We start from the raw sequence: 16,532 nt of genomic DNA on the forward strand, positions 1-16,532 counted from the left end.
ATGGACAAGCTGAATTGTCTTCCCACTGACTAGACTTTAAGTGGCCAATGGTGAAGAAGAAATCAACACCCAAATATGTCCACAAGTTTCTTTATAGCTGGCTGAAAATTATGAAGCAAAAGTAAACTTGATTACCTTGGAAATGGGCCCCCATAGATATTAGACAAAATCACTATGGATTTCTCATAGATGTATATGGAGTTTTATCTTTGATGGACAACTCATCCATTTACAATGGATTTCTAGTAGATCATATTTTAAGCTTATCACCATTCAACAACTCAAAAAGGAGTACAATGAGGCACTCACAAATATTTGTTACACTTGAATAAGATATTGAAGATCAGTCCATAAACTCAGCAAGTCACCCATCCTTGAAAGCTTTTCTAAAAGACTACATAGACTTATTTGAGATACCTACTTTATTGCCTCCCAAGAGAGCAATAGATCACCCCATTGATTTGGAACCCAACTAAAAGCCAATCAATAGGCCACCCTACAGATTGTCCAAGTGTGAGCAGGAAGAAGTAGCCAAGCAAATCAAGGAGCTTCTTGAGATGGGATTCATTGAATCTAATTCTTTACCCTATATGCATCTCTGGTCTTGTTAGTTAAAAAGAAAGATGAATCTTTCAGGATGTGTATTGACTACAGGGACCTTAACAAGATCACAGTGAAGAACATGTGTCCAATACCTAGGATTGATGATATGCTTGATGAGCTCAAGGGGGCTAGATTCTTTACGAAGATTAACTTGAGGTCAAGGTATCATGAGATCTGCAAGAGGGTGATGAAATCAAGACTGCTTTTAGGATAGATCGAGGATTCTATCATTTTCTATGATGCCATTTGGGCTTATAAATGCTCTAGCTACCTTTCATAGTCTGATGAACAAGATTTTGTAGCCTTTCCTCTTTCAGTTTATCTTCGTCTTCTTTAATGACATTCTGATTTGTAGTAAGATCCTTCATGACCATCTATCACACATGAGGAAGGTTTTTGATATATTAAGATATTACAAACTCTTTGCTAAGGAGAAGAAATGCTCTTTCATGTAGACTGAAGTGAAATACTTGGGACATATTGTTAGTGAAAAAGGGATCCACGCGGATCCCAAGAAGGTGCAGTGTATTAAAGATTGACCAACACCTACTACCACTACTTCACTTAGATTATGTGGCTATTGCAGCTCCTTTGATTGATAGGCTGAAGAAGGAAGCTTTCTTTAAGGATGCTCTTGTAGATAATAGCTTCAACCAGTTAAAGTAACTCCTTACTTCTATTCCTATTCTAGTATGCCTGAATTTTTTGAAGGAGTTTACCATATAGTGTGATGCCAGTGACTGAGGCATTGGGGTTGTTTTGCTACAGGAGCATGAAATGATTGCCTTTGAAAGCCGTAAGCTTACATATAAGAAAATGGCTATGAATGTTTATGACCAGGAGACGTTGGCTATCTTGCATGAAATAAAGAAATGGCACCATTATTTGTATGGTAGCCGCTTCAGAGTTCAAAATGATCACAGGGTTCTTAAGTATATTCTCACCCAATCCAATCTGACTTCTACGCAGTGTACGTGGGTAGCTACACTGCAAAATTATGATTTTGACATCACTCATAGGAGGAGCAAAAACAAAGCAGTGGTTTATTCTCTTTCTCGTATGTGGGCTTGCAAAGTTTCAGCAATGACTGAGCTACATAGTGACTGGATTGAATAACTACAGGAGGCTTATCTTTTGGATGAAGAGCTCAGCCACATTTTTCAAAAATTATAGCAAGGTCTCATGGAAGATAACTCACATTATCATCTTTAAAATGGCCTCATCTAGTTAAATGGCAAGATTATCAATCCCTCCACTTCTTCTTTTACACGGAAAATTATAGAGGAGTTGCATTCTTTGCCTTTAGCTGGACACCTTGGAGTTTTCAAAACCTATAATAGAATTAACAAAAGCTTCTATTGGAAAGAGATGTGGAAAGACGTCAAAGACTTCGTCATGAAGTGTATGCCTTGTCAACAGAATAAGGACCACCCATTACCCATTTCTACAAGCAAATGGATGCACATTACCATGGATTTCATTATTGGCTTGCCTACTACCAAAAAGGGATGGAATGGTTTATATGTGGTGGTGAATAGACTCACAAAGGTAGCCCATTTCATTCCAACCAAGACCCAGTTTATTGCTTATGAAGTGGCCAATCAGTTCATAGAGCGGATTTTTAGACTACATGGATTATCACAGCAAAGTGATTGTTCATGATAGAGATTCAAAGTTTATGGATAACTTTTGGCAAGCGATTTTTACATCCATGGGCACTAAAGTGGCTCCCTCTATGACCTATCATCCACAGACTGATGGACAAACAGAAAGGGTAAATAAGTGATTAGAGACTTATCTTTGCCATTTATGTTATGTTGTCCACAATTCATGGGATTCTTGGTTACACTTGGCTGAGTTTGCCTACAATAACTCCGTTCATACTGCTAGCATTGGAGTTTCACCCTTTTATGTATGGCTATAAGGTGCCCTTACCCACAGCCATCTTTAATGAAAGAATCAATCCTCATGGGAAAGAATAATTGAAAAGAATGCAGATAGACCCTTCTTCAACAGTGCAAGATGAATCTTACGAAAGCTCAAGACCAAATGAAGATGTATGTAGATGAGAAAAGGCAATCTTTAGAGTTCCAAGAAGAAGAATTGGTTTTGTTGAAGATACCAAGTCTCGGTACTCTACTTTGAAAGATGGATCAAGTAACAAGCTTGCTCACAAATTTTATGGCCCTTACCGGATCTTGAAGTGTATTGGAGACTTGGCATATAGATTGGAGCTACCCTCTTCCACTAAGATTCATAATGTATTCCATATTAGTCAGCTCAAGCCTTTCTACGGTGATCCTATTGATATAGTTGATGAAATGCTACCTATTGATGATGAAGATCTTATTCAGTACATCCTAGAGGCTGTCATGGGTCAGCGTGAGAAGAAGCTTCAATCTCATTCCATCATTGAATACTTGATCAAATGGAGAGGTCTACCATTTGAGGAAACTTCTTGGAGGCTTGATTCCATATTAGAGGAGTTTTCTTTCCTAAGGGACACATTGATGGCTCACGCTTACTAACTATGGAACCATTTATAGTGCAGACAGGGACTTGACAACAAATTGTTTTAGAATAGTTTTTATTCTCCATAATTTTCAAAATTATGCCACCTACATAAAACCAAAGTACTCTTCAAGAGCTACATTTTGACATGTGGCACATCTCATTTTGATACTTTAACTAGAAGTTATGGCAAATTTGGTTCAACATGATCTGTTTATACAATAAGTTGTCTACTTCATTTTGAGCTCATCAATTGAAAACTTTTAAAGCTCCAAGTACCTTCGAAGCATTCCTGATCGTGTATATAGCTACAACCTACTCTTATTCTTCCATCTTAGTCCATAGGTCTTTTATCTTTCATTTATTTTTTCATTTGTAAAGTTAAAAACAGAATAACACTTTATTCTATTCATCCTTTTCCAGTCTTTGTAAGTTTATTTTTGAGGTCAAAAACCTTTGGAACGAGATGGATTGTAAGAAGATGAGAAGAACAATGATTTAGTGTGCAAATAATATTGATGCCATGTCACACCAACAGTATAAAAGGAGGAAACATGTAAATTTTATCATCTTTTGACACATTAATACATTACTCTCTTTCTTCTCATTACCTTGCTCTCAACTTCAATGGCTTCTCTCTCTTTCCTATCTTTCTCTCTCCTTGTCACTCTCTTTCTCTCTTTTGCAATATCTCTCTTCTCTTTCTCCCTCTCCAATTTACTTCTTGACAACATCAAGCTCAAAATTCACATTGTCTATGTATATAGATAGTGGTATCATTTAAATTTATAGTCAATTTTAGGAATCCTAGCTATTTTGGGCACCAAATGAAACTTAGAATTTTGGAGAAGGTATCAAAGGTGAAATGTAAAAACATACGAAGTTGTGTGGAGGATATCCTAGTATGTACATTTATATGGATATATGTATACTTGTTAGTAATATGTGACAATTTTTATCTTGTGTAAATCTCTACAAAGTCTAAAATCTTCAAGATTGAAATTCTTTTGTAGGTGAGCTAAATTAAGATAATTATGCTTACAAATATATATAAACTTTCCCTAAATCAAAAGTATTAAGTCAAAGTTTACAAGTTTTACACCGTAGAAATGGTGTTCAAAGAATCATGGAAGTTTTATTGAAGCCCAATGTTTGAAGTATGGATAGTTGCATTAAATTATTTTGCTAACAATACTCAACCAAGCATCTCATAGTCTTCTCTAATGTTGTTGGGGAATCGTGATAGGTGCTAACAAGAAGTCAAGTGAACGAGAGAAAAATTGTAGCATTGGTTCTTTGGAGCAAAGCTATGTTTTCATATACTTTTGAATAAAGGTAGAAGTTTGTTAATTATCATCTACAATTCTCTACTTACATGCAAATATGCTCTACACATGGGTATTTGATGTTTGTGCATGATAGAATACAAATATACTTCACAAATGAGCATTTGAGAATTTTAAGAGTCATAATGAAAGAACATTGTATTAATGTCCTTTTAGATGGCTCAAAGGCATATAAGACAAAGAAGTACACATTAAGATTTTAGTTATAAACCATTTCAAGGTTGCCATTTGGCATAAAAGAAATTCAAGACACTATTGGGACAAAAATAAAACAAATTGCAAAAGCTATAAAAGTTGCTAAATTTATTTGGAGCCTAAATCAATTTAGGGCATACGCTTTTCACACTTATATTTGATGATTTAGACACCTCAATAAATTGGCCATTCTTTGCTGTGCTTCCCTAAAGCAACTCAGTGCTCAAGCTCTCTAAGCTACTCATATCATATAAACTTCCCATTTTCCTTCTTTTCTAGCTACTTTCTTCTTGATGATTTCACTTGGTTGTGCTTTGAGCTATGCTAGTGTAAGTTCATTTGTGATTAAGGAATGAAAAAGCTGTTGGCATCAAGGAAAGTTGCAAGGAGTGGAAGCATCAATGCCCATAAACAATGGAGAGTGAATCCACATCAAATGGATGAACATATCTAATATGAAGGTTGCCTTATATTGTCTCCCTAACCAGCCCTTTTTGCTCATAAGCCAAACCAAGAAGGAAACAAGCGCCACAAGGCAAATGCTCTTATGCATAGATGTGCTCTCCTTTAGATGTAGGGTTCAAAGGAACTCCAAATTCTCCAAACCATTTGCTTAATGAGCATTTCTTACAGCACTTTCTTCCCCAGACTATTTGCTTAATGGGAATTTCTTACATTCTCATGTTTTCGTTTCTGAATTTATTGCATCCATGGGAGAATGAGTGGAAGAAGTTTGATTGAAGGTACTCTTTGTTGGAGGGCTTGTAGGGTTGGGGTCTTGGTCAATGAAGATTGAGGGAAGTGAGTGGGGGTTTTACCCCTCTTGCTACAACCGACTTAGAAATAATAGTCCTTTTATTCCTTTTCCTTTAAAATTTTCTACAAACCCAGATAATTTCACAAATTTGTGGATAGACTTTAAAACAGGTCCATAAGGCAGGCTGAAAAAAAAGGAGCTGCTGAAACACATTAAATGAGGACGCATGTTTTTATCTTCAGCCCAACATTTTGGACTTAAAAATTTGAGAGTATGTAGACCTTTATCCATCATTTATAAGAGATATCTTGTAAAGATATGGTTTACAGTTGAAAGAGAAGTTGGCCAACTAACTTTGATGTACTTTGCATGAAGTATCAAATTGTATATCTCAAATCTGTATATCTCAAATCTGAAATACCTAAGTTGCAGCAATACAGCCAGGCACTGCTGTTCAAGCTAGGTCCTCAAGTGAATTGTCTCAAAAACTCCGTTGCCACTAGCCGTCCTCGTGTATTCACAGATAGCTTGAGCTCATTAATCTCTTTGTCTATGTCCTGGTCAATAAAGCAGTTCCATTAGAATTTCAGTAGGCAGACCCCCATTCTGTCATAGATGTAACAAGCACCTATATCATGGGAAGAAGGCAGCATATTCAAACCTCTAGAGCAAACACTAACAAGAAAGAAGCATCTAAAGAACCCATGATAAAACCATGTTACAAAGATGACGTGCATAATTATCACTTACATCACAAGTTGATTGACAAGAGCAACAGAGAAAAGAGACAACACACAAATATTAACATTGGGTGAGAAGTGGGGCCCCACCCTTTCACTACCTTCCTTAATTAAAGGGACATTGATGCAATATAGAAGGCTCACAAACTCTCTATCGGCCAGGCTCCCCATGTCACAACGACAGCCTGAGAGGAGAGCTCCCCACAAAACCTCCTAGACCCTAGGACAGACTCAAACACAATGTCTCTGCGTCTCCTGGATCACACACATTTTGAACATACCACAAGTACTTTTCCATAACCAACAAATTATCTTTGATGATAAAAACATAAAATAAGCTTAGTCCCCAAAGTCTGAAAAAATGCTAAACCGCTTGTTTTGAAACCTCTGTGGGCATTCTATACATTGAATCCCTCAATCAGAAAAATTCTCCCCACCTATACTGCCTTGAATCTCTTCCTCGCTAAAAAGAAATGGGCAAATCTTTTTCAAAGTGAACCATAAAACATGATTCCTTTTTTACTTTCGTAGCCATGCTACCCAAGGTTCATTTTTCTGATTAAATTTGAAGGGAAACATGACCAGTATAAGCCAGTTCACTTACTCCCTCAAGCTTGCAGAAGGTATGTTTTTGGAGGAGATTGTGGGGCTTTTTCGAGAGAGAGTTTAAGACCAGCCTTTTGAGTTGATTCCGGGATTGGATCTGAGTCTAAAGGGTTGGAAATTAGACAGGCACTAGTAGCAATATTACTCCCTTGTAAAAATATATGAAAGGTGGGAAAGAGTACTTAGCCAGCTTTGAAAGAACAAGTAACCCTTCCACAACAAGTCTCTTTGGGTACTTTTCAGGGTGCTGGCGAAAGGATTATCGCACATGCCCCAAATTTTAAATCATTGACACATCCTTTTGTTTTGCTCTTCTCTTGAGGCACAAGTTTTTAGCAACATGATTGGAAATTTAGTACACTTTGGCCGCATTACCTAGAGTAAGATTTGAGTATGTATCAAGTATCAAGCTCCTTAAGCTGTTTCTTTTTATGCATTTACCTTCTTTCTCTAGGCTATGCAATCACCCTTGATGATTGCTAATATTGTGAGGAAATTGTTTAATCCATTTTGTACCACTCATAAATCTCTGTACTTTCAAGTCTTCCTTTGCTAGAGAGGTGAAATTTTGATGCTTTCCTTAGCACTATCAAGTATTAATCAAATATGCAGATGTGAAGTGCACATGTGATGTGTAAGGTTGTGTAAGATGGTTATTTCACATTGATGAGCCAAGGACCCAAAGAAATCAATGGGTGCAATTAATGTCAATGGTGACATTAGGAACTAGGCATTAATTAATTAACTTATGCCGGTTTAGGGGCTAATAAATGCTCTAGTATGCTTGAGTGACAAATTGGCCTAGCCAATTTAATTGTTGGCTGGTCTTTTTTTTTAGGGGAGAGCGCAAATTAATTATTAAATTGATTTTTAGAATTAGTAATCTTAAGTTTTAAAGATTGGAAATTGCTAGAAAATGGAAGGAAGGCTGCTACTTAACAAAGCTTTCTATTCAAAGTTCGGGAAGTCTGAATTGGTGCTGAAAGAGAAGGAAATCTTGTTTTTGCAATTGAAACCTATTGGGGAGAGGTGTTGGACTACTGCTGCTTGCTTTTGGGGCTGTTGGAGACCATTTTGGTCAAGGTGATTGCATACTCGGGAAGCTAACAATTGTTGCTGATGCATTTTTTCTTGAAGATTACAACCTTTGATGCTCCTATTGCTGCTAATAAATCCATTTGGAATTGGAGAACAAGGACAACAACTCAATTTCACCAATTTCTCGTCGACAAATCTATGAATTTCCTCTCTATAGCTTCCTCTCTATTCTCTCAACCACTTTACAACTTGCCTTAAAAGATCTCAGCCATATTCAATCTTAGAAGGATGCAATTGAATAATTGTTGCTCTAATTTTATAGTAGAAATTAGGATTTGGTAACCAACTTGGAATTCCATAGCTACAATTTGGAATTTCAAGGAATTTCAAGAGGCCAAGCTAAAGAAATACCACAAGGGGCACCAATTTTGGGGCCACCAAGGTGTCCAATGTCCAAGAACTAATCGGTAATATTTGACTTTCAATTTATGTGAATTTCGTACTTGCTTTAATTAGTCTTTAATCAAGTCATTACTACCCTTTATCTTGAGGAAGGGTGGTTTCATGTTTCCTTTGCTAAGTCTCTCTTGAATTGGTAGGCCCACAGTACTTGATTGAAAGTTAGAGGCATTGCTTAAGTACTGAAATTGTTTTCAGCTGAGTATTACAAAAAACGCCTTCATATCCTAAGAATGAATCGAGTAGTGATGATGCTTGTCGGTTTGAAAATTCACAAAATGAAGGGGTAAATGCATTGGCTGATCTTGGAGAAGACCAACAACATGGGCAACAAACTGAAAATGTTGGTGTTGACCAAAATGCAAGTCCTTCTAGGCCTCTTGATATTGATAATCAGCAAGAAAGTGAAGGATATGATAACAAATTCAAAGTTCATTGAGGACAGCGATTAATATGTCTGCTCTATTGTTGGCAAAGGATCCTCAATTTGCTTAGTTTTTGAACTCATCGAAGAAGAACAATGAAACACAATCAATTTGATAAAAATCAATATGATTTTTGATAAACAATTACAAAGGAGAGAGAGAGAGAGAGAGATTTATATTATAATATGATGGAGACAAAGGAGCAGCAGCCAATAGCATGATCAAAATATGCACTCTGATCAGGAGCTCATTCCACCCCAAGCTTATGTCATGTACATGAAAGGGATCCCAATCTCACTCTCATTCACAATTACAATTATAATCATATTCATAATCACAATCTCGAATTTCTAGAAGATGCGAAAGAAGAATTGTTTTGATCAGTTGTTTACAAAATGACTCCATGCGTCTGGAAGAGGCTTTTTCATGAATGGTGCGTTTTTCAAGAAAAACACACACCAACAATGATGCGATTTTTCCAAATTGGTACTCGCATGCGAACTTACCAAACGGAAAGAAAGTTCAAATAACACGACATATAGACTATGTATTTATTACATGGGTCTCAATAAGCAAACCATAAGAAACAAATATCCCCTTCTACACCTTGATGATTTATTGAGCTAGCTAAGTGGTGCAAAGGTGTTTTTCAAAGATAGACTTATGATCAGGTTACCATCAAATCCATATAAAGTTTGAAGATATTCCCAAGACTTCTTTTTGAACTGGGTATAGTCAGTACAAATTTATAGTTTTAGCCTTTCGATTAACCAATGCATTGGCCACATTTATGTGTTTGATAAATAACATTTTCTATCCGCATCTTGATGAATTCATTCTTGCATTCTTGGATGATATCTTTGTATATTCTAAAGATCATCAGGAACATGAGATACATCTTAGGAAAACTCTTCAGATTTTGAGGGAACATAAGCTTTATGTTAAACGGAGTAAATGTTTCTTTGCAAAAGATAAGATTGTTGATCTAGGAAAAGTTATTTCTAAAGAAGGTCTCAAGATTAGCTCAGTATGAGAAAATCCATATTTGAGACTTTTCTAAGATAGTGAGTCCTTTGACTGAATTGACTAAGAAGACTAAATCTTTTGTTTGGACATATCATGTTAGGAAGCCTTTGAAACATTGAAACAAAAAGTGGCTGAAAATTGTACTTAAAAATTTCTTGAGATGGAAAAACCTTTTGTATTATCTTGTGATATCAATGGAGAGTAATTGGGATATGTGTTGGCACAAAAGGGAAGAGTAGTGGCTTATGAATCTCAGAAATTTAGGAGGAATGAGCTGAACTATCCTATATATGACTTAGAACTTACAGTTGTAGTTCATTCTTTAAATACATTGGAGGCATTTGTCACCAAGAACAAGCCACCCAGGTCACAAAAGACCAGCCAGTATAAAAACACAACAAAAGTATGAGTCTGTCCACCTGTAAATAGGTCATTCAGCCTGTGTGACAGCTTCCCAGCAGAGAGAAAACAGCCCACATGCAAAACGCAAATGGTGATAGGTCTGATCCGTAAGATCCTGCTGAAAACACAGGTAACTGCAGAGAAAACAGCTACCTAAGAGGGTAGGAACCTGTGGAACACTCTTGTGCATGAAATGCAACAAATATGGAGGTCTGTCCTCCTGCTGAACAGCTTGCTCAGCCTGTACTAGCGACCAAAATGGCTGGTACATATAGAGTGCTCCTCTTCAAAGATCTCCAGCTCCCAACGCATGGCTCTGATACCAGTGAGAGTGCACAATGGAAACAGGAAAGTGAACACGGAGAGGAGGAGACAAAGGAAGAATGCAAGAGAGAGAAGGAACAATGTGACTGCAATGGCTGAAGTTACAAGGCTACAATCCCAAATTGTGTTGTCATGGGTCTGGGTCCTTTTGATAGGTGCGTTGCATTTTTCCTATAGATTTAGTGCATCGGTCTAATGATTTTGCAAGAAGAATGGAAGCTCCACAAGGGATTGGCCATCCTCTCGTGGAAAAGGACATGGAGTACAAACCATTAATCTCTCTACTTCTCTCATCTCCACCTAAACCATTCACTTCTCTACTGCTCTCATCTATGCCAATCACATCTCCTACCCTTGTATATACCCATGGCAGGTCCTGGAAAAGACAGGCATTTGTTTTTGAACTCTAAGTAAGATGAAGAGTAGAAAAGGTTAATTCCTCCACCTGTAAGTCTTTTAATCTTTTTAATCTCCTACCAATCCCTCTTTTTCCACTGCACCTCCTCCATATATCCATTAAGCATATCTCAAATGTCTTCACATATCACATCAAAAGATCCTTCACCCTTAGGCACAACCTTTAGGACCTTTTATTTCCCTCAGTCGGGTGGTGTACCTATGATGGAGACTTGTCCTCCCTTCCACACACTTTTGGGCTTATCACGGCTTGGAATTCCCTTCCACCCATTATCAAGTGTAGATCAGCTAGTACTATAGTGTGTCTCCATGGCATTATCTAGAAGGCCTTTTAGGCATTTTGTTGTGCCCTGGCCGACATTTGGACAAGGCTCACATATCCTAATGCCTCAATCTCCACTAGCACCTTCTAGAAACATTCATGTTCTAGTGCCTCTGCATCAATCGGCACCTTTTGGACACTCACAACCTATTTCTTTCTACCTACCTCCACCTCCTCCTCCTTATCCCCCTTGACCACCACCTCCTTATCCACTTTATCCTTCTTTTTCCACACCTATCTGACACCTCATGGTTCTTCCTCATCAACCAAGCATGCTTTCACTAACAAGACTCATTTTAATAAGTATAGCTATGCTATTTGATCCAATCTAATGAGACATGTCCTTGACTCATAGAACCTATGGGATATTGTAGAGGGGTTAGAACCCCAACTCGATCCCACACTTGTTCCATACAAGGTTATCCGCTCATGGAAGGCTAGAAATGCCTCTAATATTGTTGAGCTTATGCAAGGCTTATTGCTTGAGTTTCATTCTCAACTTCAATATTTTGACCTAGTGTCAAAGCCTCGGGCATAGTTGACTAACCACTATACAGCTCAAGTTAGGACCCATGGCATAAATCTTGGCCATGAGCTTCAAAACTATAAAATCATTGATTGGATGACTTGAAATGGCTTGGGCTTGTTTATAGTCTCTTTTCAATTCCATTTTTGGACCAAAGAGGGGTTTTGAGCTAAATTATCATTAGCCTTAATTAAGTAGTTGAAAAACTCAAGCTAATTAATGAATTTTAACCATTTTTTTAAAACTGATGCGGTTTGAGAAAGTTTCAGTGTCCCATGTGTAAACCCTAATTTAGAAGGCCCCAAACTTACTATAAATAGACAGCTTTCCCTCCCACTTAGTCTAATCTTATATTTGCAAGTTTCAAGTGCTAAAGCTTCGCTACCCACACCCCATTCATAGAGGAAATCTCAGCCGAAACTGCCCCACATTGTCTATACCCATCTGGCGCCAGTTTTCAACCTTCTCTTGGCTATCCTCATCATCTTCTCCAACTACTAGCTAACACCAACACCTAGAGGCTGCATTTACAGCCTGGTGACTGCTTTGAGGCTGCTGCATTTAGTGCATCTACACCTCACAAACATCTCCTTGACTATGTTTGGCTTCATGTTGCCACCTGGCACTCTTTTGACCCTTTGTAGGCTATGTTTAGTCCCATCCATTGCCGCCTAGGCTGTTGCCCATCTCCAAAGGCTGCATTTTCAGCTTTTCTCTCTCCTTGCCTATCTAACACAAATTTGCCATCCATATTGCTGTGTTTGCTACTACCAAACATCTTCAAAGGCCACCTTGTTGCGTTTCACGATCCATTGGAGTATAACACGCTCTCTAGCTCCTTGGTCCTTGAGACAAGACACAAGAGTTTGAGGTTCAATATTCATTCATTGCATAGTGTGTTTGCTGCATGAGCATTGTATTATTCAGATTTAGTCATTCCAAATTATTCACTGTGCTCATTGTCTCTGAGTTGCCCTAGCCATAACTATATTCTATTATCACTTTGTGCTTCGTCGTACAATTGTACTTGTGTTTTTGTGTTAGGGCATTTCTTTATAGAGGTTTGCCATGGGGACATAAAATTTTGATACTCAGCTTAGCATTTGATTAACTCTTAATCAAATGTGTAAATGTGATGTGCAAGGTTGTGTAAGTTAGTTATTTCATATTGACACGCCAAGGACCCGAAGAAGTCAATAGGTGCCAAAGGCAAAAGTTGTAACAAATTGTACTTGATAGATACCAGGTGATAGATACCAGGTGACATCAAGAACTTGACATTAATTAATAAATTAATGCCAGTTCAAGAGCTAATAAATGCTCTAGTATGCTTAGGTAACAAATTGGCCTAGCCAATTTAATTATTGGCTGGTCTGATTTTTTTTGGGTACAAACTAATTATTACATTAATTTTTATATTTTAAAAATTGATTTAATAAGGTTGAAAATTGTCAGAAAATGGGTAAGGAAGGTTGACACTTGGCAAAACTTTCTATTCAAAATTTGGTAAGGCTGAATTGGGGCTGAAGGAGAAAAGGAAATCTCATTTTTGCAATTAGGAGCTCTTGGGGAGAGGCGTTGGACTATTGTTGTCCACTTTTGGGATTGTTTCCCAACCACTGGAGAAAACGACTATATATTCACAACCTTGGGAAGCTCATGATTCTTGTTGATGCACTTTCTCTTGAAGATTACAACCTTTGATGATTCTCTATTGTTGCTAGTGAATCCATTTGGGGCTGGAAAACAAGGACAATAGCTCAATTTATAGTAGCAAGAAATGGCCGGAACGGCCCTCCGACACGCAAAATCGCCGTCCCTGGCATGAAGCTGTCATGGGACGCGTTGTGAACTAGCGGAACGTTCCCTGTCCCGTTTTAGACAGGGAACGCCACGTGGCACCCACTTACCTTCAATCGGCTACTGCTCCCGCCTGGATCATCAACGATAGCGCGTTTCGCCCGGCTCCTACGTGCTGCTCCCGGCCAAGATTGTTTGCCCGTTCTTGTCCCCATGACCACTCCCTCCGCAGCGCCCCCGTTCCGTGTTGCGCCGTGCCAGTCCCCCGTCTCCTCCCGCCTCCAACATCTCTTTTTTCTTCTTTCTTCTTCCTTCTCTTCTTCCTTCTTTCTTCTCTTCACTTCTCCCTTCTCTTATTCCTTCTTCCTTGGACCTTCTCCCTTCTCTTTCTTCTTCTCCTCTTCTCTTGAGTCTTTCTTCTTCTCCAAGTTCCAAGTTCTTCATTCTTCTCCTCTTCTCTTCTTCTTCTCCCTTCTCTCCTTTTCCCTTCTCTCTTGACTCTTGACTCTTGAGCCTTCTCCCTTCTCTCGAGACTCGAGTTTTCACTTCTCTCAAGCCATTTTTATTTCAATTTTCAGCTTAAAATGGCTTCATCTTCCCGCCCTGCTCGTCCGGTTGGTGGTCGAGAAAGAAGGTCCGATAATTGGTCATGGTGGAAAGAAGTAAATGCTAACCGCCCATTGAGTGGTGGAGGATCTTGACCATGGACTTGCAAGCTTTGCCCATACAAGCGAACTAGTGGAGCAAACAAGGTAATCCATTGAGCCGAGCATTTGTATTTCGAATTTTTATTGGTTTTAATTTTTCAAAGTTACTTAAATATTAGAATATGGAATACCAATTGCCACTTGTTCTGTTTTAATATTTATGCATAATCAGGTCCAAGCTCATCTCCTACATGAGCCAAATTCAAAGGCACAATTTTGTCTAAATGTGACCTTCGAGAAGCAAAGAGAGCTTCCTGACCGTGTAGCAGGTCAACAAGCATATCTTGCATCTAGACCACGACATATTGCAGTTGACCCTACAACTTTTGTGACACCATCCCCATCAGATGTATCTAGAGCAGGGTCAGTATCAAGAAGTGCTACCTCCACAACTACTGCAGGCATTGCATCGGCCATGGCATCAATAGGGCCACGTGTTGCACGTAGACAGAGCACACTTGATGCTAGTTGGGATTCCAAGAAGAAGGAAGAGGTGGATACATCATTGGCACACTTTTTTTATCATGACCACGTTCAATTTCGTGCAGCTCGGTCAGAGTTTTTTAAATTGATGTGCAAGAAGATTGGTGAGTATGACCCTTCGTATGTACCTCTATCATCAGAGACCTTACGCACCACTTTGCTCGACAAGGAAAAGCGCCTTGTTGAGCAAGCAACAGTGACTAGAAAGAGCATGTGGGCTAAAAATGGAGTTTCCTTGTTTGCTGATGGTTGGAGTGACACACGCAAGCGATCCATTCATGGTATGGTTGATTATTCTCGTGGGGCAATGTATTTCATATCTTCACATGATGCATCAGGGATAGGAAAGTCAGCAGATGTACTTGCAGCAGAGTGGGTTACAGGTATTGAGCTTATTGGCCTAGAGCATGTTGTGGGATTTGTTGCAAATGGAGAGCCCGCAAATAGGGCAACAGGTGCTATTATCCAAGGATATTATCCGCAATCACAGTTTCATATTGTATGGCTCATTGCTTGAACAACCTACTAAAGGATATTGGTAATCTGTCATGGATTGCACCTGTCATAGAGCAAGAAGCTCAAATGGTTAGCTTTGTTTTGAATCACCAGTTTCTTTGCCATCACTTCTCTTTGCGGTCGAAGAAGACACTTTTAAAATACTCTGATACCAGATTTTCCTTTCACTTCTTGATGCTGGGCAGATTAAGAGAATGCAATGGTGTCTTGAGACAGTTATTTCTTAGTGATGAGTTTACCTCATCAACATTGGCAGATACTCCTATAGGTATCTTATGCTTGGAAAAAGCAAATAACTCCACCTTTTGGGATGATGTAAAGCAGAAAGATGCTATGATATCACCTATTATACATTTATTCACGGTTATGGATGCTATGCAACCTTGCATTGGCAAGGTATATGAGGCTATGGATAGGCTGAATGAAAAGTTACAAGAGTTAGCACCAAATGATGAGGCATATGAGGAGATACACCATTTAGTTGTGACGAGGTGGAACTCCTATAGCTCACCCATGCATGCAGCTGCATTTGTTTTGGATCCTGAGTTCCAGGGTAAGGGTCAGGAGAATGACATTGAGGTGATGGATGCATGGAGACTTATATTGTCTCGTCTAGTGCCTGATCATGGCACTAGACGAAAGATCAGAGATCAGCTTTCATGTTATAGGACCTTTCGGGGTTCTTTTGGTTGTGGGGATGCACAGGAGGATCACTGTAAGATTTGGGCAGCTTTGTGGTGGGAGGACTATGGTTCGGATGGTCCTGAGTTGCAGCAACTAGCCATCAGTATTTTGAGTTAGTCAGTTAGCTCCTCTTGTTTGGAGCAATTGTGGAGTACATATGCTCACATTGCTTCAAAGAAAAGGAACCGTCTTGGTGTGGAGAGGGCAAACGATCTAGTATTCGTTAGTGCTAATTTGAGGATGATATGTAACAATATGACAACAAAGCCCGATCCATTCACAGAGTGGAAGATGCAGTAAGAAAAGAAGACACATACTAATGTTGAGGGAGATGCAGCAATTCATGATATACATGATGATGAGGCCGACACTTCAGGAGTAGCTAGAGCAACCTCAGATCATGATGATGATCTTTGATTTAGTTTACTTATCATGAGTCTTAGACTCTCATGATACATGACACATGTACACTATATATGATGTTATGATCATTGATGCAGTGTGACACTTGGGCTATTGACAGTTATGCCATGCCGATATTATATTTATACTTGAGTCTTGCAGTCTTGCACTTGCCCTTTGGGCTATTTTGACATGCCGCATTTTGCTTCTGTCTTGAGATTAGACTTTATATTTGTAGTCTTT

General features: G+C 38.7%; 1 protein-coding gene and 1 pseudogene across 1 annotated transcript in view; one reads left to right on the forward strand and one right to left on the reverse strand.

Annotated features, from left to right (window-relative positions):
- Positions 1 to 5,590: 5,590 nt before the first annotated feature.
- The window catches only part of ARPC4 (binding protein), a 61,617-nt gene continuing 50,675 nt past the window's right edge, over positions 5,591 to 16,532 (reverse strand). The window contains exon 8 of the mRNA XM_087668320.1: positions 5,591 to 5,969. Coding sequence (XP_087524446.1) covers positions 5,880 to 5,969 — 90 coding nt within the window. The 3' untranslated portion in view covers positions 5,591 to 5,879. The remainder of the gene's footprint in view (positions 5,970 to 16,532) is intronic.
- LOC148013625 (uncharacterized) lies at positions 14,620 to 15,277 on the forward strand (annotated as a pseudogene).

Source organism: Lygodium microphyllum, chromosome 26, assembly GCF_053477565.2.
Source record: "Lygodium microphyllum isolate KBCC chromosome 26, Lygodium_microphyllum_v1.1.10, whole genome shotgun sequence".
Lineage (NCBI taxonomy): Eukaryota > Viridiplantae > Streptophyta > Polypodiopsida > Schizaeales > Lygodiaceae > Lygodium > Lygodium microphyllum.